General features: G+C 35.0%; 1 protein-coding gene across 1 annotated transcript; it reads right to left on the bottom strand.

The window, feature by feature from the left end:
* Nucleotides 1-1,528: 1,528 nt before the first annotated feature.
* On the bottom strand, nt 1,529-23,651 carry LOC133176519 (GRIP and coiled-coil domain-containing protein 2-like). Its single transcript, XM_061311637.1, has 28 exons — nt 23,645-23,651; nt 23,016-23,081; nt 21,476-21,560; nt 21,084-21,169; nt 20,866-20,970; nt 20,457-20,540; nt 20,233-20,337; nt 16,115-19,741; nt 15,833-15,952; nt 15,511-15,630; nt 14,370-14,558; nt 14,013-14,120; nt 13,657-13,782; nt 12,916-13,078; nt 11,610-11,710; nt 11,298-11,375; nt 10,809-10,988; nt 10,487-10,566; nt 10,022-10,075; nt 9,452-9,574; nt 7,906-8,008; nt 7,379-7,609; nt 7,104-7,139; nt 6,801-6,864; nt 6,303-6,391; nt 5,421-5,564; nt 4,982-5,090; nt 1,529-3,749 (listed from the first exon to the last, which is right to left on the bottom strand). Exons 1-28 carry the CDS (start codon nt 23,648-23,650, stop codon nt 3,664-3,666), a joined length of 6,468 nt encoding a protein of 2,155 aa, XP_061167621.1. The 5' UTR covers nt 23,651; the 3' UTR covers nt 1,529-3,663.
* Nucleotides 23,652-23,749: the final 98 nt, after the last annotated feature.

Below are 23,749 nucleotides of genomic sequence, written 5' to 3'. Positions count from 1 at the left end.
AAGTAATGAAATTAAACCAACACATTTTACATCTGGCTAATTCTTAATCCCCAGAAATATTTAGTGCTTTCTTAGCAATTGTAAATCATTTACACTCATACTGCCTGATGGCAATGGTCACTGATTAGGTGTTAGATTAATTAAATAAATCTTCTTTGACTTCCTGACATCAAAGGATGACACTTGAGTATTCCATTGTTCAGATTACTTAGTTGACAAGTTTTGCCCTTTGGCTATATTTACATTGAGTAATTTCTTACAATTAGTTAATAATATATATTTGAGAATACAGAGAGTTAAGGGAGATCTAGAGTGACAGAGCTAGTGAGTTGATGTGTTAATTAAGAACCATGTAGGAATTAGACTAAGAAACTTTTAAGATTCTATTTCTATTTAGGCCAGCTTTATCTAAATTTTAGTTAGGACTTGGACTTGCATCTTTATGTTTTTATGTTGTTTGGAATTCACGGTTACTTTAATAAACTGTCATTGTTACCCTACAAATTTGGACTTATGTGCTTCCTAACATTCCCCAAACCCTTGAGCTAAATTCCCCAATGAACGTGCACCGCCGAATTATGTCCCAGACATCTGAGAGCGCGGTCACATTAATATATGCAAGCATCCTCTGGTAGAATAGATTTCAATTTGTTCAAATCATGGCCTCCAGGGGTGTAATGGGGCCACAACAAAAAATCAAAATTTCACAAGGTAATTTAATTGAAAAATCTAATGGAAAGTCAAGATTTGCAAGCATCCTCATTTAGTTCAAGTTTTTTTTTTTTTAGAACAGTGCTCCTGGCAGTAGGTAGCACGGTCTTACAATCCTGGATCAGAATTCTTTCAAGATTAGCAAGATTACACTAAACAATATTAATATGTAACATTCTTAAGTATTGTGGATTTAGATTTCTTCCCAAATTATTGACCCTGGAGTTTGGGTGGGGCTAAATATGAAGATCAAATCATACATGATGCATGTCTATAGAAAAGAAATCTGACCAGAAAAGAAAAGCCACACTAGTCTTATTAGCCCAAATTGTGCTTCTAGATAAATGATAATTTAGTGAGGGGAAATTGGCTCTGTGGGAAATCACACTCTATTTCACGGAGTAAGATTCCTAGAAAAAATTGAATCCGGTGAGGGATTTCCTTGGGGGAAATCCTAGAGTCATTTTTCTGTAGGGGAAATCCTACTTTTAGAGCCTATTTTCCAGGAAAAATCTTCCTCTAAAGCCAGATTTCAAAAGAAAAGATGTTAGAGGGGTAATCCTGCTCTACAAGACTGGTACAAGGATATAATTTGTCAAATTCATATGCACACATCCTAAATTTAAGTTTGATCGATTAAATGCATATTTTACATATACCAAAATATTAAGATAATTATGGGAAAAACTGGGTAAAAACAGGAGATGTGTGGACAAACTGAGAGGTGCAGATTTCTAGGACACCCACAAATTCTTGCATACCCTAATGATCTTACCTGCATTATACAAAGTTCTTTTCATATTCACAACAATAAAAATAACTTGCAGAAATACCAATTTATTATGTCATCACAATATTGCACTCTGAAAGACCAGTGTGGTTAATATAACAAGTAAATGCAAACAAGAACACAAAAATTAATTTATGTTTCATTCTTTGAAACAAGAAACACTCATATAACTATATATAAAAATACATTGAGAAGACAGCAAAATGATAGTTAAACAAAACATAAGACAAATCAGTGTATGATCCATGCCTTACTCTATTCAATACTTACTGAAAACCATCACTTCAAAATAATGTTTAAAAGGAAATTTTTTAAATGCATAACAGAATTTTGAGGACAAATATGGCTTTTTTTAGGTTTTATAAAAAAAAGATTCCTTTTTTTTCTTCAAAGTTTAAATAGTGGAATGTGAATTAAAGAAGTGTTTATTAATAAATGAATTATGATATGGTAACTACAAAATGTTAGCCCCCTTTAGAACATCTTCGCTTGCCAAGGGCTTCCGATCTGAAATCTACTCAATCTGTAGAGTAGATTTGGATCGGAAACCCTCAGCAAGCAAAGATGCCTTTAGAACTACAAGCACAAATACGTATAATCATTAAAATCATTTCTGTAGTGTTTTTCATGCACCAGGACAATTCAGCATCTTAACTTGAAATTTTCAACTACCAATACTTACAATCTTCTCTGAATCAATCTACCATCACTTCACTAATGGACACAAACTTATGAACAATCAAAGAAATGAAAACTTTTGTACCTCACACAATACATGTATATAAAGACAATGCGAAACAAGTACCTTGTACACATGTCCACAACATGTGATACATTAAAAAAAATAGATTACATGTGGAATTCACCTCTGAATAATTCCTGGTTTGTACATGTAAATCTGCCAGAATTTACCTTGTCACTTTTTTCACTGAGTGCTGATCACAGACTACCAGTTTGCCATTCCCTAAAAATGTGGGTTTACCCCAACATACACAGAGTATGTGACTATATACTCTAAATGTATAACTACTGTCGGTTAATGTACAACAGGCAACAGAAGATTGTTGATCAAATAAAAATACAAGAGATATGAAATTATTACATGAATTAAATTTCAAGAGATTTATGAGGATTAAAATGCTAGATAAAAGTTATAATTGCCCAAGTTACATACTTTTCAAAATAAAATGCCAAAGTTTCATCCTAAGTTATATTAGATATCTTTCATATCTAAGAATATTCTTGAGCATGAAATCTATATTTCTTGGTAATTTTTTTAATCAAAACTAATGCATGAATTACCTACAAAGAAATTTGCAACTCAAAAATCCAATGTATTTGTTAAGCTATTGGTACATAAACTTCTTTCTATACTAAATTCACCGAAATCTTAATACTGGACTCATTCAACAAATACTTGTCGGTAATCATAAAATCTGGTCTCAGATTTCATAAAAATGATATAGTGAATAAAATAATATGTATAGCAATTACAAATCTATTAATACAATTACAAATAAATAATACAGTACTGATATTTTACTTTCGAACACAAAGTCTACACCGCTTAAATGCCAGAGTATGTTTAACAGTCATAGCAGTAGTCAATTTCTATATTATAAAATTAAAAATTATTACAAAATTGCAAGAACTTGTCACCATGAATGCATTTAATGGCGAAATTTTATTGTTGCATCAATTTTTTACTAAAGATCATTCTACCATACATGAATAAACAGCACTTTTCTAAAAATGAATTGGAATTTTTTTTTTCATGAAACTTCTAAAGAGAAAGGTACTCTCCTTGGCAGTTTGGAATGTACATGTACACAGAAGCTAGCACTGGTGTCAAACATGGCATACAACATTCTTCATTTGAAGAGTCATGACTCCAGTTATCACAGGACTAAAGTTGTCTATAAACAATGGACACACACAAACATTCGGACAATCAGGCAGGTCCTCATTGTGTTGCCATTCAACATTTCTCCTCAGCATGCAACATTGTCACAAAGTACTCAGAAAATAAACTGTCAAGCTCTTCACAATCTCTTCATTCAAATAAACAAGTCTTTATTCTTCATTCCAGGATTTGTTTAAAGTTTCTCCCATTAGAGTGACTTTCAGTCATTTTGTTTGTGTAGGAATGTTGCCTTGACTTCTCACACTAACCCTGACCAGCGGTGAAGATAAGACCCCCATCCACCCCCTTGCTGCTGTTGTTGTGGATTAGCTGCATTGTCTTCTCCTATAATATATTTAAACATAAATGATTATTTTTTTAGTCATATCCTGTTTGTTGAGTATCATTCTTAAAATACATAATAATTTCTGAACTTGCACATTAAAAAAAAAGGGGAAAAAAATTGTTTCTAAAGAATCTATAATTGTTCTTTTAAAAAAATTAAAAAAAAAAAGGATGTGTTTGTGAAACACTGATGCCCCCTTGTGGCAGCTTCAGGCGAAGGTTGAAGTTTCTCAAACGCAAGTCAAACTCCAAGGTCAAGGTCAAGTGATAAAAATGTTGTTACCCAAAGAAAGAACTTCTGTCAATAGATGTACTGGTAAATATGAAAGCCTAAGCACCAACCATTCAAAAGTTATGGTCAAGGTTAATGTTTTCTAAAAGAAGGTCAAACTCCAAGGTCAAGGGTCAAAATTCATGGTACGCAGGGGAAGACCTTGTCATAAGAAATACACATGCAAAATATAAAAACCCTAGCACCAACTATTCAGAAGTTATGCCGTAGGTTAAAGTTTTTCAAAAGTAGGTCAAACTCCAAGGTCAAAAGGTCAAAGTTGTTGGTATTCAAAGGAATATACCTATAATATTTGAAAGCCCTAGTACTAACTAATCAAAAGATATGGCCAAGGTCAAAGTTTTTTTAAAAGTAGGTGAAACTCTAAGGTGAAAGTCAAAAATATTTACACACATTGAAAGGTCTTGTCACGATTAATACACATGAAATATGAAAGCCCCAGCACCAACTGTTCAAAAGTTATGGCCAAGGATAAAGATGGGTAATTTTTTGCAAAAGTGGGTCAAACTCCAAGGTTTAGGTCAAGAGGTCAAATATGTTGATAACCAAAGGAAGGTCTTGTCACAAGGAATACACATGTGATATATGAAAGACACAGCTCCAACCAATCAAAAGTTAGGGGCAAGGTTAAAGTTTTTGAGGACAGATTGACAGACACACGAACGGACAGGGCAAAAACTATATACCCCCGAATCTTTGATAACGGGGGCATAAAAACCCTGCAATATTTAATGAATCCTTGATAAACACAATATTTCTTGCCCTCTAATTATCATCCAAGCCAAAAGTGGCTTAATTTCCGGTATATGCAGCCAAATTTAAAATTGCAATATTTCTCTATACACTTTTATTTAAAAAATTATGGTTTAAGTTATTAGCACACAGAACAAACACTATGTCTATCAAAATACAAACATCATAAATTTATTGTCTCCCTTACCCTGAGCTGCTGTATCCAGAGTTGCCTTTTCCTCGGGGCTGAGTTTTAACATTGTCGTCAGAACAGGAACCAGCTGCTGTCTCTCGTCTCCGACCTTCAAACTCAGGAACTACAAAATGTCAAGGTCACATTTCATTCATAAATAAATATGAGGAATGTTCTTCAAGGGTATGGTGCAAAATTTAAATAGCCTTTTACTGAAACCAAAATAAATTTCAAATTGATCACATGTATATATTAATAATTCAACTACATGTACTACATGTATATCCATATGCACCATACCAGTTTTCCGGAACTATAGTTATGCCATGTCATTCAATCAAACTGTATAATAATTCATGAAGTACATTTATGTATATGTAATATTCTTTAACATAATCAAATCAAACTATTGAAAACCTGAGTAACTAAGCACTAACAACTACACAGTATTCACCTTTAGAAGAATGTTCTTGAGGTACTCCATATTTGCAGCCTCTTTTTCACGTTGCTGGTTCCGCTCCAGTCGACGGATTTCCTCTTTTAGAATCTTAGCTTGTTCCTCCAACCTCATCACTGTGGCCTCATTTTCATTGGACAACTACAGAAAAATATAAAGGTGGTCTTTTTCAAATTTTCAACTAACATGTATTTTCACCTCAATCCACATTAAGTATATAAAAAATACAATCAAACCTCGTTATCTCAAACTCGATGGAACCAAGAAAAAACTTCAAGATATCTGAGGATTCGAGATATTGAGGGTAAAATACTTAAAGGATAAGTAGATGGGACTTCCAAATCACTTCAACATATCCATGGTATTCGAGATATCAGTGTTCGAGATACCGAAGTTCAACTGTAGTTTGAGATACCGAAGTTCAACTGTAGTTCATTCATTAATCTTTTAAGTGATATATATGTACATCTATGTCACACTCAGTTCTATTATGAAATTGATACAACCTGTACATGTATTTCTACATATCAAAAGATAGTAAAAATTGGCATAAAACTTTTGAATTTATTTCTTTATTTTACTGCAATTAAGCCAATTAACTATAAACTTTATTTAACTTTTAAAATGCAATGTATATTCTCTACCAAGTTCTACTGAACATAAGCAAGAGAATGCTTCACCATCTTAACAGAGATAAAAGAATATTTTTGAGCTGTTAGTTGATACATGTACCGGTACATCCTTAAATTATTTGATGAGTTCCTGCATGCCTCTGCTCATCTTGATAAGATGCTAGTTTACTTTCTGAATCAGTGGCTAAGCTGCTTACCTCGGCGAGATACTTGTATTATATGTATATATTTCTGACTAACTGCTTACCTCGTTGAGATGCTCGATCCGTTTATGAGCTGTGGACAGGTTCTCTCTCAGTGTCTCAACTTCTATCTCAGTCACTTCTTTAGGATACACTATAAATCATAAATCACCAAGATGTATCTCAATCAGCAGTTAGCATCACTCACATCAGCTTCTTTACCATTTACACGATAGCTTTCTTATACAAGTACATGTACATAAAATAGGTTAAAATGCTCAAGAAAATTAGTATGTTCCACTAAATTGTACTAAACAAAATATGTTGAATAATACTGACCAAATCAAATTTACACAAATTTCACAAACAAATTGACTGTTTAAAAATTAAAACATGTTAAATCAGCGGAGTTCAGAACAAGGCCTAGAAAAGACTATCTATCTACTAAGAATACATTGAATTCTAAGGGATCAGAAATGATGCAACAAGATCCCTATACCATACATAAGTATTAGCTATGATCATGATTCACCACAGTCCATTTCAACAACAATTTTGTATACCTGTGTCCTCGGGGCCTGTTGATAAAAGCCTGTCTAGTGGTAACGGGGATGGTTTACTTGTGCCCTGTGAAAAGGAAAATGTAGACTTCAACATATATAACTTTATAAATTATATTTCTTTACTATACACAGTATACATACTGTCTTGCCTGCTCATTACTGATTTTATTTTCCACTTAATCATTTCACCTTGAAATTCATGTTCATTGAAAATGCTCCATATTAACAAATTAAATGTACAAAATGCCACTTTTTAAGTACTCTATACTGTATATGTAAGATTAAAAAAAAAGAACAATGTACCTTTGAGCAGGGTTCTGGATCAACTATTTCGGATCCCTACAATGGTACCAAACAAAGTCGAAATGAAATTAGATCACAAACATCAATATACTAGTATATTTGAGCAGTCTCAGAGACACTCAAGATTACATTCTAAAATTCTTAAAAATATCACACCTTATAACTATATTCTAAAAGATTACACCTGTCTTCATCTCATTCTCCATATAATCAATAAAATCTATTAATAAATTAATGATTAACCTACTCATCTGATTAATTACGGTCTTAGTTACCTCCCCTTCCTGTCGTTCTTCATGCCTGATGTCATGCACAATAAACTCATTCCCTGTAGAGACAGGACTCTGTCTCTCTGTGACCATGACTGACCGCACAGTCGTGACCTTTGACATCTGCTGCTGAAGCTCCCTCTGTAGGCGAGTGTTTTCACGCTCCAGTGAGTCTATCTGCATCTGTAACATATTGATAGCATGGCTCTGGTCCTCCTGTAAAGACTGTATCTGATCCTACAGTACAAAAAAAAAATCAAGATCAAAATTGTTAAAACTTCATACCTACAAGTATAATGTGGCATACAGAAAAAAAAGAAATCTTTACGTAAACAATGCTTACGGCAAAGTGCCATGGACTAAAAATTTTAATTACATGTACAGTTGTTCATTTTACCCAATTAAGTTCATAATGCACTTTAAATCTACAGGGAATGAAAATCACTTCCTAGTAAGAATGAATTTATAATAAGTATTTTTACTTTATTTACAAATGTATTTTTTTTTTAACTCGGTTAAGTTCTCAGACAGACCTTGAATGAGAGAGTGATTGTATCATTCTGTAGATTGAGCTGTTTAATGGTTTCCTTCTGTTCCTTGACTAGCAGATCCTTCTCATGGGTCATGTCCTCCAATCTACAACCACAGTATATTATATAAGATCATTTTCATAATTTTCATTGACTGATAGGATGTCTAGTGAATTTTATTCATTTGTTGTATTAAAAATTTTACGATATACATGCAAGCACAGGTGGCATATGAGTAAATTTCTGTGGGGATATGTACCGGGTAAACATTAAATATGAGAAGTCTACTGACCTTCTCTTGTTGATATTGTCCTTCTCCTCTAAGTCTGCCACTTGCTTGTTATAAAGTAACTTATTAAGTTGGAGGGGGGGGGGGGGGGAGGTAACCATTAATTATAAGAATTGTATTAACCTCCTCCTGTATGTCAGCCACTAACTTGTTATAGCGACCCATTAAGTGGAGGGGGGGGGGGGGGGGGAGGTTAGTTATCATTAATTATGAGAATTGTACTGACCTCCTCCTGTTGGTATTGTCTTTCTCCTGTATGTCAACCACTAACTTGTTATAGCGACCCATTAAGTGGGGGGGGGGGGGGGGGGAGGTTAGTTATCATTAATTATGAAAATTGTACTGACCTCCTCCTGTTGGTATTGTCTTTCTCCTGTATGTCAACCACTAACTTGTTATAGCGACCCATTAAGTGGGGGGGGGGGGGGGGGGGGGGAGGTTAGTTATCATTAATTATGAAAATTGTACTGACCTCCTCCTGTTGGTATTGTCTTTCTCCTGTATGTTAACCACTAACTTGTTATAACGACCTATTATCAAGTTTGGGGGTGGGGTGGAATGTGGGGGGGGGGGAGGTTAACCATTAATCATAAGAATTGTACTGACCTCCTTCTGTTGGTACTGTCTTTCTCCTGTATGTCAGCCACCAGCTTGTTATAATGACCCATTAAGTGGGGGGGTGGGGGTGGGATGGGGGGGGGGAAGTTAACCATTAATCATAAGAATTGTACTGACCTCCTTCTGTTGGTACTGTCTTTCTCCTGTATGTCAGCCACTAACTTGTTATAACGACCCATTCAGTGTGGGGGTGGGGGTGGGATGGTGGGGGTGGGGGGGAGGTTAACCATTAATCATAAGAATAGTACTGACCTCCTCCTGTTGGTATTGTCTTTCTCCTGTATGTCAGCAACTAACTTGTTATAACGACCCATTCAGTGTGGGGGTGGGGGTGGGATGGTGGGGGTGGGGGGGAGGTTAACCATTAATCATAAGAATTGTACTGACCTCCTTCTGTTGGTATTGTCTTTCTCCTGTATGTCAGCCACTAACTTGTTATAACAACCCATTAAGTGTGGGTGGGACGGGGGAAGGGGGGGGGGAGATTAACCATTAATTATGAGAGTTGTACTGACCTCCTCCTGTTGGTATTGTCTTTCTCCTGTATGTCAGCCACTAACTTGTTATAACAACCCATTAAGTGTGGGTGGGACGGGTTAAGGGGGGGGGAGATTAACCATTACTTATGAGAATTGTACTGACCTCCTCCTGTTGGTATTGTCTTTCTCCTGCATGTCGGCCACTAACTTGTTATAGCGACCCATTAAGTGGGCGTTCTCCTCTTGTTGTATCTCCATGTCAGACTCTGCTGTCCTCAGTTTATCACTACAAACAAACAAATCTGTTATTGACTATACTAAATTGGTTTTCAGTAAAAAATAAATTAACATACATCTTCCTGCATTGAAAAAAAGAGAGAAATCTAGTGTGTCTTCTAAATCCAACAGAATGGCCAAGTATTGTACAGACAATCTTAGCAATTTGGGGCAAAAAATTAGCTACAATCTTGAACAACAGTTTTCATATGTCTGCAGAATGTCAAAAATTTAGACACTATATTTTTTGCGAAAGAGCAGTAAGACTTTATCTAAGATCCATATATTATTTCAGAATTCAATTTTCTGTCATAAATTGTCTAAAATAAAGTGATCTCTCAATAAATTTTAAAATAAATACTTGTACTCCAATAAATTACTATTATTTTCTATGAATATAGGCCTGAGTATTAGATTTTCAGTTTTATCACCTAAGTCTCCTAACTGATTATTTTACCTTAGATCCTGGATCTTTGACTTCAGCTGTTCTACAGCCTTTTCTAGTCTCTCTCTAAATAAAATAAAATAACACATGTACTTTTCTTTCAATAAAACAAATATAGTCAGAGACACAGCCTTTATAACTGGGCAAAATACAAGCACTCCAGGGTTGTCTCTAAGAATTAAAATAGCAGGGGACATTAAAAAAGTAGGAAGGGGTCTAGTGTTCCTTCCTTTAAAGGAGTATGAGCTTAGTACCAGAGTAGCCGGGGATTACGTCATTATTGGTAGGGAAATTCCCCGGCCCCCGAGTCTTAGGGACAACCCTGCACTCATTACCCTCTCTCTGAGTATGAAAGGTGCAAAATAATATTGGACACTTTCATTGTTGTACTACTACCATGCATAGCCCCTCCAACTTTCTTGTAAGAAGAATGATTTGGATGGAATGGCATTAAACATTTTAATACACAACTCTCACCTTTCCATTTTCTCACTCTCACTGACCGCCGATTCCTGGCTTCCTTTCTTCTGCTGTTTCAACACACTGTGTACTCTCACCTGAAATGGGATAATGGGAACCCTTAAATTCTGTACAATCAAATTTTTTTCATCTAGAAAATCATTATTACAGGTAATTTACCTGTATATTGCATGTGTCACCTAAATGGTAGTTCACCCATGTTTGAGATAACAAGGTTTGATTGTATGTATATCTTAAAACCTTCCGATTCAAAGACAAATCTTTAACACAACCAACAGCAAATTAGGATTAGAGGCTAAGATTCTCTTCTATATTTTACCTTGTAGCCGTCATACTCTGCCTGGACAGCTTTCATCTCACTCCTAGTGACCTCCAAGTCATCCTGAAGTGACTGGATCCGACCCTCAAGAGACCGGATCGTCCTCTGGTTGGAATCAGTCAGGGATCGAAGTTTCTCCTGTAATTTCTGCTTCTCTGCAGCAAGTTCTCCCATCTGTATCTATAACAAAGATAAAAAAATATTTGTAAAAAAAAAAAATCATTTCGTCATATTGGGGTCTTTGAAAGAATTTTTTCCATATGTGAAGTCAATTTCTAGTCCTCATCAATTTGAAAATAAATTGCAATGTTTTTATCCTTCACATACACTATCAATATTTTATCTGCTTTTTTTTCAAATGAATATGTACATTATACACTTTACAATTAAGTTTTCCTATGTGTTTATCCCCTAATTTGCCAAGACATAACATACTCATGACCTACATTTTGAGGTACTCCATAGTGGCCTCTGACCTAGTTTTCTTACCTTGTTTTCCTCCACTTGTTGATTCAGCCCTTCCAGCTGACCTCTCAACTGGGCATCAGATGACCTCTGCTCTGTTTCCTATCAAAATAAAACAGTGTGTCTACTCTTGTGAATGTATCTTTATGGTTGTTTTGATCTGACACAACTCTAAGTGATAATTTAATCTAATGAAGATAAAAATTTTGCAACTTCATTACATTCACAAACTGAGAAAATAATTCAACAGCTACATGTATTTAATAAATTAGCATAAGTAATATTTTTTTTAGTTGAACTTAAATTTTAGTTATTTGTTTGATAAGTTTTGTTTACCATTTTCTTGGCATCTGACAACTCTTTCTTGGTTTTGACCAACATCTGTTTCAGTTTGTTTGCTCTGTCATCTGCCTGAATTCTCTGTTCCTCTACAGCATCTGTTGTGTGAGAAATAATTACATGTACCTAAAATAAATCTGTGATTGTTCATTTACATAAAATAGGAATTTACTCAGGCTTTGACATTAACTTTTATAAGTACTAGACCAGTCGGGCTACTTCTAATAATTTTTACTAGCCCTGACCATAAAATCACTAGCCCTGGCCAAACTTGAAAATTCACTTTTTATAAACTGCTAATTATAATGGGAAAAAAGTTTCAAAACCATACTTCAATAAAGATACCGTCTCTCGCACTTGTTAAGATACATGTATATTTTGACAGACTCTTCCATAGGTCGCTAGCCATTACGTCGGGTTAAGCGTGACACACAGATATTATAAGCCTTATTTAAGGAACAATCAATGAACTTAGTATAAAAATAATTACCCTAAAAACAAATACAATTGTGAATTAAAGAATATATTATTCAATTACTTCATACTAATTTTAAATATTGAACGAAGATAGTTCCCATCACATTTTCATGTCAAAACCAGAGTTGGATGTATGTGACCATCCCACGGCTTACCATGGAAGTAATGGTCAACATACAAGTGAAACACACAACTTCAAACACAGGCCATTATGCTACATACACTTGTGTACACCGACAATGTTGCTGCCCCCCTATTACAGGCGGACTAAAAATAGCGATTGTGTCATGAGGGGAAGTTTTCTTTTACAGAGCGATGGGTAATGTTTACTATCAGACAAATAAGAATTTTAAAAAACAATAAAAAACTTTTAAGAATATTTTTAGAATATTTATTTGAAAGACTGAAATGAGGGTTATCATTTATTTCATACACATGACCAGTCGGTCTAGTTCACGAACATTTTACACGACCATACCACTCATTTACTAGACTGGGTCGGTCTGACATGCCTTAGTGTCAAACTCTGTTACTTAATTTGATATTCAGTAACTGCTCAATGCTCCATGTTTTTGTGTCAACAGTCAGACACATTTATTTCAGAATACAGTTAGTACATACCAATCTCTTCTTTGTTACAGTGTATTAGTACATTAGTACATATCTATCTGTTCTTTGTTAGTGTATTAGTACATTAGTACATATCTATCTGTTCTTTGTTACAGTACATTAGTACATATCTATCTGTTCTTTGTTACAGTGTATCAGTACATTAGTACATACCTATCTTTTCTTTGTTACAATACATTAGTACATTAGTACATACCTATCTGTTCTTTGAGGGCCTTAGTTTTCTCCTCTAGCCTCTCCACGTCCCCCCTCAGTTCTGTGATTGTCACGTCCCTGTCTGAGATCGTCTTGTTGAGAGCCTGAACTGTTCTCTCATAGTCTGCGATCTCCAGGTCCATCATACTACTCTGTTTGGCCTCCTATGCAGTGGCAAAAATACACAGTTAGCTTTGGTCACCAATTATTACAGTGTGCCCGAAAATTTCTTCTTTAGATTTAAAAGTCTCTTAATTAATTTACACTTAAATTAAAAGTCAATACCTGTATGTAACATGTAAAATAAATGCATTTGCTCTCTCTCACCTGTTTAGCCTGCTCTTACTGTCTCTGAATCTCTCTCTCTCACCTGTTTAGCCTGCTCTTACTGTCTCTGAATCTCTCTCTCTCACCTGTTTAGCCTGCTCTTACTGTCTCTGAATCTCTTTCTCTCTCTCTCTCTCACCTGTTTAGCCTGCTCTTACTGTCTCTGAATCTCTCTCTCTCACCTGTTTAGCCTGCTCTTACTGTCTCTGAATCTCTCTCTCTCACCTGTTTAGCCTGCTCTGTCTCTGAATCTCTCTCTCTTTCTCTCTCTCACCTGTTTAGCCTGCTCTGTCTCTGAATCTCTCTCTCTCTCTCACCTGTTTACCCTGCTCTTACTGTCTCTGAATCTCTCTCTCTCTCTCTCTCTCTCGTTTGGCCTGCTCTGTCTCTGAATCTCTCTCTCTCTCTCTCTCACCTGTTTAGCCTGCTCTAACTGTCTCTGAATCTCCTGGACTTGACTCTGTAGTCCTGTCACCACACTCTTGTGTTTCTCTCCTTCTTTCTTCATTCTGTCTTCTGAGTCTTGTAACTTTCCTTGTACCTTTAAGAGAAAAGAGGCACAATGACAACCCAAACTCCAGCTTTTATCACCTAAAAAACCCATAAAAATGAATAGAGAAAAGTCAATGAAAGTACAAGGGAAATTTTCATACAGAATACTTTTTCCTTACTCTCCTATCTTAATTAAGATCAAAATGCAATAAAAATAAATAATGTCATTAAATTCACAAAATGCCTAACTCAGGGACTTTAAAAAGTTACGAGTCAAACCTGTTGTTTTTCCTTCACGACTTCATCTTTCTGAATTCTGTAAGCCTCCCTTTCCTTTTCAGCGGATGCCAATTTTCCTTTCAGATCAGATACAGCTCCCTCTTGTTTCTGTAAAATATGCAGCAGACATTGAAATCTTTGACAAAGAAAAATTTGGAAACAGTTACAGCTGCTGACACTCTTTACACAGAAATCCAGATATGTCCTCTATACATGTATCAATTTTTTTCTCTGCAGGTCTAGGGCATTGCAATATAAGCTACTACATGTATGTGGCTAACATTAATGTTTGTAATGATCCTGACCTTTGAATTTATGATAATCAGTAAATGACCTTGACCTTTGACTTGATTTTACCTTGACCTCTCCTTTCAATCTGTCTGCTTCCTTTATGAGTTGTTCTTTGTCCTCTTTACTTGTGGCCATTGTCTCCTTGACCTGAGCCAACTCAGAGATGACCTTCTCAAGGTCAGACTTGTAGCTGTCCGATTCCTTTGTCTTTGAGTCATACTCCAACTCCAGTTTATCATACTTCTCCTGTAAAAGCTGTATTTAAAGAATCCATGATTAGTCATTGGTACAGATGAGTTGTGTAACAACAAAGCCAATTAAGGTATATACAGGCCTCTAAGTGACCTCTACAATTTTGGTGCCAGCTGGCACTTTATCAAAAAAATTTAGTTGCCAATGCAAATTTTTAGTTGCCCGGCAATTTTTATTTTTGAAAGTTCATAGTAATCAATATAGGGACGTTTGCTTACTAAAAAAAGGTGACCAAGAAAATGTGTCCACTGCTAAAAATAATTTCTTTTTTAAAATTTCTTTTCGCTTCTTCAGAAAAATAAAAAATGTTAAAAGTTCAGGAATTCGATGACCGCCAAGTCATTTTAAAATGATCGCCAATTTGGCGACTTATGGAAAAATTTTAGGCGCCATGGCGACTAAATTAGTCGTCAATTAGAGCCCTGATATAGTCAATCCTTTTCTTTAATTTGGGATGTTCCAAAAATTCCACTAATGGGAATGAAAAAATACAATTTGTACATTGTTGACCTATGATTGTAGTGTAATCTTATATGCTGTAATGACAGTTTCTGGCAAAAATTCTTGCATTCATTATACATGTAGACAAGTCTCAGCCTTAAGCCTATGGAATCCCTTATGCCAGGTTCAGCTCATGTGTACTGTGAATCATTAGATTTTTTGGTGGTTCCATATTCGTGGACTTCCCTTCATCCATAAATTTACATCCTCCACAAATTAATATACAGGGGTTCAAAATAATATTTCCTTTTGTAAATATGATTAAATGCATGAAATTACGTCCCCACAAACCAGTAAAATTTAAGCAATCCTCTAAAATTGGCGCCTACGAATTTTGATGATTCCACAGTATTTGTTTGAGACTTACATGTAGCATTAATGTTCACATTATTAATAAACTCTGAAAACTCTGAAAGTTTTCTGAATGTGACAATACAATGTGATAAATTCTCACCTGGAAACTCTTCATGAGTTCAGATTCTGACTTCTGGGAGATTTCAAGGGCAGACAACTGCTGCTGAAGTTCTTCACATTTCTTCACAGACTCGTCTCGTTCTTTCTGTAGCTCATCAGTCTGTTGAAGGAATAGAAAAATTTAAAGTGTTGTAGCATTGGTCATAATTTTAAGAAGATACATTGTACAACACTTTCTACTAGATGTATACATAAACACAACTATTCTATCTACCGGTACTTTTATTCCTGATCACCAGTTTTAAACTGATTCAACACTTAAGTATACATGTAAATCAACAATTTAGCTAAACTTGACTTACCTTGGATTTGAGCTGTCCTGCCTCTTTCTTGCTTTTCATGGCCAGAGATTTCAGTTTATTGTACATTTCCTCCTTCTCTTTCAGTTTCTGCTGCAAACTTTTGTTCTCCTCATTAGAACTCTATACAACATGATGAAAGTTTAAGAATTTTTGTAGCTTTACAAATAATGCAAGAATTATATTTGATCCTTTTCCCATAATTCAAAATGCAATATAAATTTATAAATTTTGTACAAATTACTTTCAGTTGATTTTAAAATTTTGCTGAAAGGAAATCCCTACCTCTGATTTCTGTTGAGTCTCACTTTCTTTTCCTCTCAAGTCTTGGATTTGTATGTTTAGATCACTGTTAATGGTCTGCAATTCTGCAACCTTTTCACCAAGGGCAGACAATTCCTTCCTCAACTGTGCCTCCACTTCTTGCATTTCTTTGTTTGTCACATTCATTGAAGCCAAGTCTTTTTTAGCCTGTTCTAATTCTGATGTTAACTTCTCCATTAGTCTACCTTTTTCATCCACAGAGCTTTTTAAGCCTTCATTGTCATTTTGAAGCTCTTTATATCTTGCTTCCAATTTAAGCTTGTCTTCTTCTAAATTCTGAATTATTTCAATTTTGCTCTGGATATCTTTTAACATTGAACTCTCCTCTGTATCTCTCCCTGATATCTGAGTCCTTAACTCATTTAAAGACTCATCCAATACAGACTTTTCTCTCGAGATTTCATCCAGCTCAGTTTTTAATTTCTGATTTTCTTCTTCTAATGACCTCTTTTCCTCCTCTGTTTCACTCAACTGAGTTTGTATCTCCTGGAATTTTATCACACTTTCTTCAAGTTCGTTTTTTAGTTTTTGAATCTCAGTTTCCAAGACATTTTTTTCAGATTCTTTCACTGAACACAGATTTTGAACTTCCTCATCCTTTTGACAAAGAGCGCCCTCTAGTTTTTCTTTTTCACATTTAAGTTTTTCCATCTGTGAGGCCAGAATGTCTCTCTCATTCTTAACACTATTACTTCCTTCTGAAATAGTCTTCATTTCTTCTCTCAGATTCTCATTTTCAGCCTTTGATTTCCCATAATCCTCTTTCAAGATTTTCACTTCCTCCAGAAGTTGATCATTCTGACCTTTAACCTCTTCATACTGATCTCTTAGTTCTTTCAGTCCATCTTTCTCTGACTCCATAACCTGTAAACAATTCTGTAAGCTCTCTATTTCCTTCATTCTATTATTTCTGTCTTCTTCAATGTTCTTTAATGAAGTCTTCAGACTTTCAACTTCCTGCTGATTCTCTGCTTTTTCTGAGTCAGTTGTCTCAAGAGTTCTTCGTAACTTCTCCACTTCTTCTATTTGTTCATTCCTCTCTGACTCTGTCTTTTGCAGATGAATCTTTAAATCTTCTATTTCTTTCATTTTCCCCTCCAAATCTTTCTGCAGTTCCTCTTTTTGTTCTGATAGACTAGAAAGTTCTTTATTCAAGTTTTCAACCTTTGAAGATGTTTTTGTCAATGAAGTCTGAAGTGTTGAATTCTGTACCTCTTTCTCCTCTAACCTGGAATTCAACTCACTTTTCTCACTCTCTAGGCACTTCACTTTTTCTTCTACATCTGCCAATTCTCTCTGAGCATTAGATAGCTTTTTCTTCCTGTTTTCAATCTCATTATTAAGTTTCTGAACCAGTTCACTTTCTACAGATTCCTTCTCTTGTGACAACTTTTCAGCATTTTGTGTAAGCAACTCTAATTCACTTTTTAGATTTTCAATTAACAGTTCTTTTTCTTCGACACTGTTTGAATACTGATCCACTAATGAAACTTGTTCATCCTTTTCTTTATTAAGTTGACTGATTGTTTCCAAGAACTGTGTTTTTTCTGTTTCCATAGCATCCAAATTTGCTTTCAAATTTTCACATTTTTCCAAAATGTCATCTTTTTCTGATTGTATTTTACTAAAATTCTCAACCTGAGTTAATAATTCAGATTTTTCTTTCTCACAAAGTTCGAAAGATTCTTTCACTCTCTGTAACTCCTCGGATATATCCAGGAATTTTTTCTCCATCTCTGACCTTTGACCTTGCACATCCTCCACTTCCTGTTTCCTCCTTTCTACTTCTTTTTCAAGCTCCTCAATCCTTGCTTTCAGATTCTCAATTTCTGACTGCAGCATGGATGTGGCAGATTCTCCTTCCACCTCCATTTTTGCTATAAACTGCTCATGTTTCTTGCGTGCCTCTGCGAGGTTGTTGGACATTTCCAAAATCTGGTTCTCCAGTTCCTCAGTGTAAGCCTGCCTCTCTTTCACCTTCTCTTCCATTTCTTTATAGCTTTCCTTTGAATCCTCTGCTGCTTTGATCAGCTCCTGCTTCTCTCCCTCCACCTTACTGATCTCTTGCTGAACCTCCTGGATTCTTCCTCTGAGTTCTGCCTTCTCCTCCTCGTTCTGATCAATAACTCCCTTCAGATTAGTGTTTTCTTCAGTGAGATCTTTCTCCTTCTCCTGAGTCAATTTCATAATGACAGACAGAGACTCTTTCTCCCTCTCAGCTGATTCTTTCTCACACACCAATGTAGCTAATTCCCTCTTCACTGCCTGGATTTCTACCGTACTGTCCCCCTTACTTGCATAGGCACTATCTAAATCTACTTTCAACTGACTATTCTGAGAGACAATTTCATTCAGTTTCACTTTCATTTTCTCCAATTCAGTGATCACAATCCCTGGACCCTCATCAGCTTCAAACACATCATCACCATCATCAGTCACTTCTTCCTCTTCATCTTCTTCCGTCTCCTTCTTCTCCACCCTCTTCTCCATTCCCAGTATCTCCCTCACAACATCCAGCTCTCCCAGAATTCTCTTCTCCTTGGCTTCTGCTGCATCGAGTTCCTGCAGCATCCTGTTCTTATCCTCCTGTAACATGTTCATCATGTGCTCCCACTCTCCCATCTGTTCATTCATCTGTTGAACATCATTTCTCAGCATCTCCTTTTCTTCTTGCAGTTCACTGACCTCGTATGACAGACTCTCATCTCTTGTGAGCACCTTCTTCATTTCCTGTTCTAACTGCTCTTTTTCCCTTGTGACTACTTGCAACTTCTTTCTTATGTCTGTAGTTTTTGGAATGGCTCCATTACCCTTTAGACCAGATTTTCCATTTTTCTTTGTTTCTTGGGCTTTTTGTTTAGGTTTCTCAGCAGCAGCCTCTTTTTGAGATTCTTCCTCCTTCTCGTGCATGAGTTCATGAATTTGGAATTGTAAATTATCAATCTCACTTTGTAGATCTTCTTTAAACCTCTGCTCACTCACATACAGCTCCTGTGACTTTTTAAGTTCCTCCGTGACAGAATTTAAGTCAGATTTTAACTTCTCCACCTCTGATGAAGACTGCTCCTGTGACTTTGTAAGTTCCCCAGTAACAAAATTCAAGTCAGATTTTAACTTCTCAACTTCTGATGAAGACTGGTTCAGTAGCTCTTCCTTCTTCATTATCTCGGACTTAAATTTCTCCACCTCCAAAGTCTGTTCAGTAAGCTTTGATTCCAAGTCCTGCTTTTCCTCTTTCAATTGCTGACACAGTTTCTCCAGCTGTTCCACTTTCTGGATGATCTCCTCTACCTCGCTACCCTGTCCCTTCTGTTCACCTCCCTCCTCCAGCTCTGTCATTATTTTGTCCATTTTCTGGGCCATGACCTTGACCTGATTTTCTCTTTCAGCAGCAAGGTCTTCAGCCTCCTTCTTCTCTTTCTCCAGGGTTTGCATCAAGGCAGACAAGTCCTGTTTTCCCTCTGTTAACTTCTGTATCTGCTCCTCAAACTCTGCCTGACTCTTCATCTGGTGTTGTTTCATTGCTTTCAGTTTCTGCATCACTATATCCCTGGCATCAGACAGCACAGTTTCCTGTTCCTTTAATTTCTACAAAATAAGGCAATTTACAAATGAATTGTGCATGTATGCAGTTATCACTGACATATATCTTTGGTGGTATCAATTTACATTCATTTTTAGTCTTTTTCCCCATTATTTCCTTGTTGTGTTTTGTAACACGCTTCTTGTTTTTTATTAATTGCATGAATATTCATTTCCACATACAGTTGGCTCAGTGTTTAGAGCAAAATTTGTATCATGGAACTTTGAATTTCATTCTTTGTCATGATAGTTTTTGTTTTCATTTTGGTTATTTTTAGGCTTGTTTTTATTTTCTTTCATTTCCTCCATTAGTTAGCTCCCCTCCTCCTGCATAAAATTGAGCAAAAATAGTTTGTCATTTTTTTTTTACTAATCATCTTGTAAATGTTTTATTTGCTTTGCTTGTATATGGCCAATTTTTGGTGGTTTTTTTTCTTATCATGATTTATTTTAACACATTTTTTGCTGCCCTTGTTTTTAAGAATACATGTATTTACCTTATTTTCTTCCAGCAGTTGACTCTGTTCTTGCTGCATGAAGTGCAGAGAGGAATTCAGAGTCTCGTCCTTCATCTTCATACACTCCAGCTGTTCTTCAAGTTCCTTAAAAATTAAATGAGGTGTTTCCTCATTGTCTCTACATGAATCACACTCTGATGGCAAAACTTACAACCATTTTGATCAATCTATTTAAAATGGAGAGTTCATAATGCTAGACATACCTTCTTTTCTCTTTTAGAAACAGACAGTTGTGCCACAATTTCTTCTTTTTCTTTGATTGCCTCATTAAGCTGTCCCTCCATATCCTAAATAATCAGAGAAAAAATAACTTGTGTAATCCAAATGTTACACATTATGATATTTTTCACTTTTCAACAAAGGCTTTAGTTCTAAAATACTCTTTGTTTCCAAGACATACTCCAATCAAGATGCTTTCTACTCTGGTAAAATTTTACAACCACCAAACCATTTATTTGTGTGTTTCTATGTATATCTAACACTGACCTGTATCTCTACCACTCTGTTGTAGGACTAAAATACCTGTACTTTGTTAGTGTATTCCATTTTATTGTAAGTACCTGTAGTTTGTGAGTGTATGACACAATATCTCTACCATTCTGTTGTTAGTACCTGTAATTTATTTGCAGCCAGTTCCTGTGAGGCCTGTACAGCATTGTATGCTGTCAACATCTCCTTTTTCTCCACTTCTAGTTCTTCTATTTTTGTCTTCAAGTTCTAAAACAGACATTTAGTATGGCATTTTGTCTGTCTTATTTATACACAGTTACTTTTTTTGGCAAAACATTTCAACTCAAAGCAAGAACAGTGACAGGTAAACTGGTCCTCACCTTTATATCCTCCTGGTTCCCATCTCCCCCCTCACCCTCACCCAGCTGTCTCTGGGACTCCAGCTCTGTAACCTTCTTGGTCAACTCTGGAAAGTATATATACAGTATATACATGTATATACAGTTATTTAGATGGTTAGAAACACTAGCAACTTGTGTAATCCTTAATACATTTTAATAACATCAGAGTCCTTATATACATAAAGGTCATTCACAAACTAGTAATCCTTTTTTTTCAAATTGTGTGCTGTCGTTGACTACTGCAAACTAATTCAGAATGAAATATATAATGAAGTAATTTTCATGATCATTCTTGCATATAATATCAACTCTGTGTTTATTAATGACATGAAGCTACATGTATAATTAGTTAATATAGTGAATAAATTTACCATCACATTTTGCTCTGGTTTTCTGGAGAAGAAGCATCTGTTTCTTGACAAACTTTGTCAGATCTTCACGCGACAAATTGTCCAGCTGAAAAAAACATCATAAAATTTAAAATAAGACCTAGTCAAAATACTACTTTTTGTTATAGCATGTAGTTAAAAAAAAAGGCATTTTGACTGATAAAATAAAATTAAGCATGTAAATTTGGTTTAATAGTTTTGTAAGTTATTTGAATAAATATAATACAAAAAAGAAAAAAAAAACTTTAATAAGACAATTTACTGATAAAATACACACTGATTGCGATATATCTTCAAGTCCTCTTTAAAAATGAAAATCTTCCTGATCATGTATCATATTAGATTTAAGTCAATTATAATCAAATAATTAAATTCAATTTCTGACAAAGCCAAGCAAGATTTTTCACTACTGAATTTAAGTGTCAAATAAAATTAACAGTATATGATGCTGTAATTCCCATTCCAACATGCAGGTACAAAGAAATTATAAATAATGAAATAGATCACATATTTTTAACGATTTTACCAAAAAGTAATATTAGTTTAATACATTTATACTATAAATAAATGTCATACAATGTTGAGTAACTTCTTATCTTGATTCAAAAAAAATAATTTTATGTAATTACATCCACATCAGAAAAAAAATCTAGGCATGTAAAATACCATACACCATAAATTAAATAATGATTAATATTCAGATACTATACTTACAGATCCCTGATAAAAACATATAAAATTTCATTGTAAATTGTCATTTCATAGACAGATACTTCTGCATAAAGCAATCTGAAGATGATATACAATGTATTGATTAGTTTCTGAGCTTCCAATTCACACTGTAAAAGATTCTTACTGTTTTAATAATTAATGATTTTTTCAGAAATACAGCTTTTCATGACTACTTGACATCTTAAAAAAAAACTGTGTTTATCAAATTTTGATTCTTTACTAAATTTCAGATATTAGACTTGGCCTTCAGCCCATATAAGTACAAAAGATAGTTTTTTTTTGTTTAACTGAGATAATAGCCACTAGTGTATATCCTCATTAAATAGGAATCCATGCAACTAAATCATCATGGATCCTACCAACTAATTTGACATGTTAAAAAGCCCTCTTATAATCTATGTATATAGCCATGATAACTTGTTAGTATACTTTTTTTGGATTAAGAGATCTGATAGTTGAGAAAAATTATACCCCTCCCCATCCCCCACCCCCTCTCTTGCCTTTTTGCAACTTTTTGGTCAGAATCGGTTTTCATCTCTCATTAAAAAAAGTTCCTTAAATGTCATATTGCCTCAAGGAGGTGATACGCATACATATGTATGACATGTCATCAAATTTACCTGTAATTCATAGAGATACGTGTATATCATACATGTATTAAGGTCAGGTACTTTGTAATACGGAGAAAAAGTATATAAGGTTTTCCGATTGACTTCTGGTTGACCTGCATGAGGAAGTAACTTGAGCAATGAATTCATTTTTTTTTTCTATATGCAATAAAGATTACTACCTTTGATGATGCTGGACTTTTTGCCACACCCTCTGTGTCAGTGGACCCCCCACTTGGAGGATGATCCTGACAAAATAAGTAACACAATACACATACAATTTATGCACATAATTTAAATTAAGACCAAGATCAAACAAATTTTGGATCATACATCTTCCTCTTATATATATATATATATATATATATCTGTCTGCATTACTTTTTTTCTTCTTCTGTGTGCAAGTCATCTGGTTAATGGTTATACATACTACTTGGTAGGTAAATTATTGTGTTATTTCCTGTTGCACCCTAGGGTTATTTAGTTGACAAATAAAACAAATGGATTGAAAAGAGACTTAAACACAGTTCGCTCCATTATTTTCTCTCCTGGTATTGATTTTATGATACTGTAAGGTTTTAGAAATATTGACACTTAGCCTAGATTTCTTTAAAATTACGAGCAGCTAGATTGAGATCACTTGGTTAAGTGTGTGCATAGACCTTCTGTGGCCTTCAGAACACGTTGGTCAATGATACACGAGGCGTACGCTGAGTATTTATCTCTGTGCCTACCAGCCAACGTATCTAAATCTTGACCAGTTGTTGATTGTGTTCATTGCATTAATGACATGCCTGTATCTAATACTTACCGCCATTTTTCTCTCAAATATTTACTGTTTTCAATAGACGTTTTACATCTTACACTAAAACATGTAGAAAAACTGAACTGGGTTCTGTCTTGTTGTCATTTCGTA

The sequence above is a fragment of the Saccostrea echinata genome, unplaced genomic scaffold (genome assembly GCF_033153115.1).
Source record: "Saccostrea echinata isolate AGI-Se365-2 ecotype Australia unplaced genomic scaffold, CSIRO_AGI_Sech_v1 ptg000076l, whole genome shotgun sequence".
Classification (NCBI taxonomy): Eukaryota; Metazoa; Mollusca; class Bivalvia; order Ostreida; family Ostreidae; genus Saccostrea; species Saccostrea echinata.
The sequence above is the reverse complement of the archived record's forward strand: the minus strand, read 5'-3'. Positions and strand labels throughout refer to the sequence as shown.

What these genes read in the sequence shown, in the direction of transcription:
- LOC133176519 (XM_061311637.1), bottom strand. An exon ending in TCGTGAAGGAAAAACAACAG is followed by an intron (nt 13,783 to 14,012) that starts GTTTGACTCGTA and finishes TTTCTCTTAAAG; the next exon opens with GTACAAGGAAAGTTACAAGA. An exon ending in AACAAGTGGAGGAAAACAAG is followed by an intron (nt 10,989 to 11,297) that starts GTAAGAAAACTA and finishes TCTTTGTTATAG; the next exon opens with ATACAGATGGGAGAACTTGC.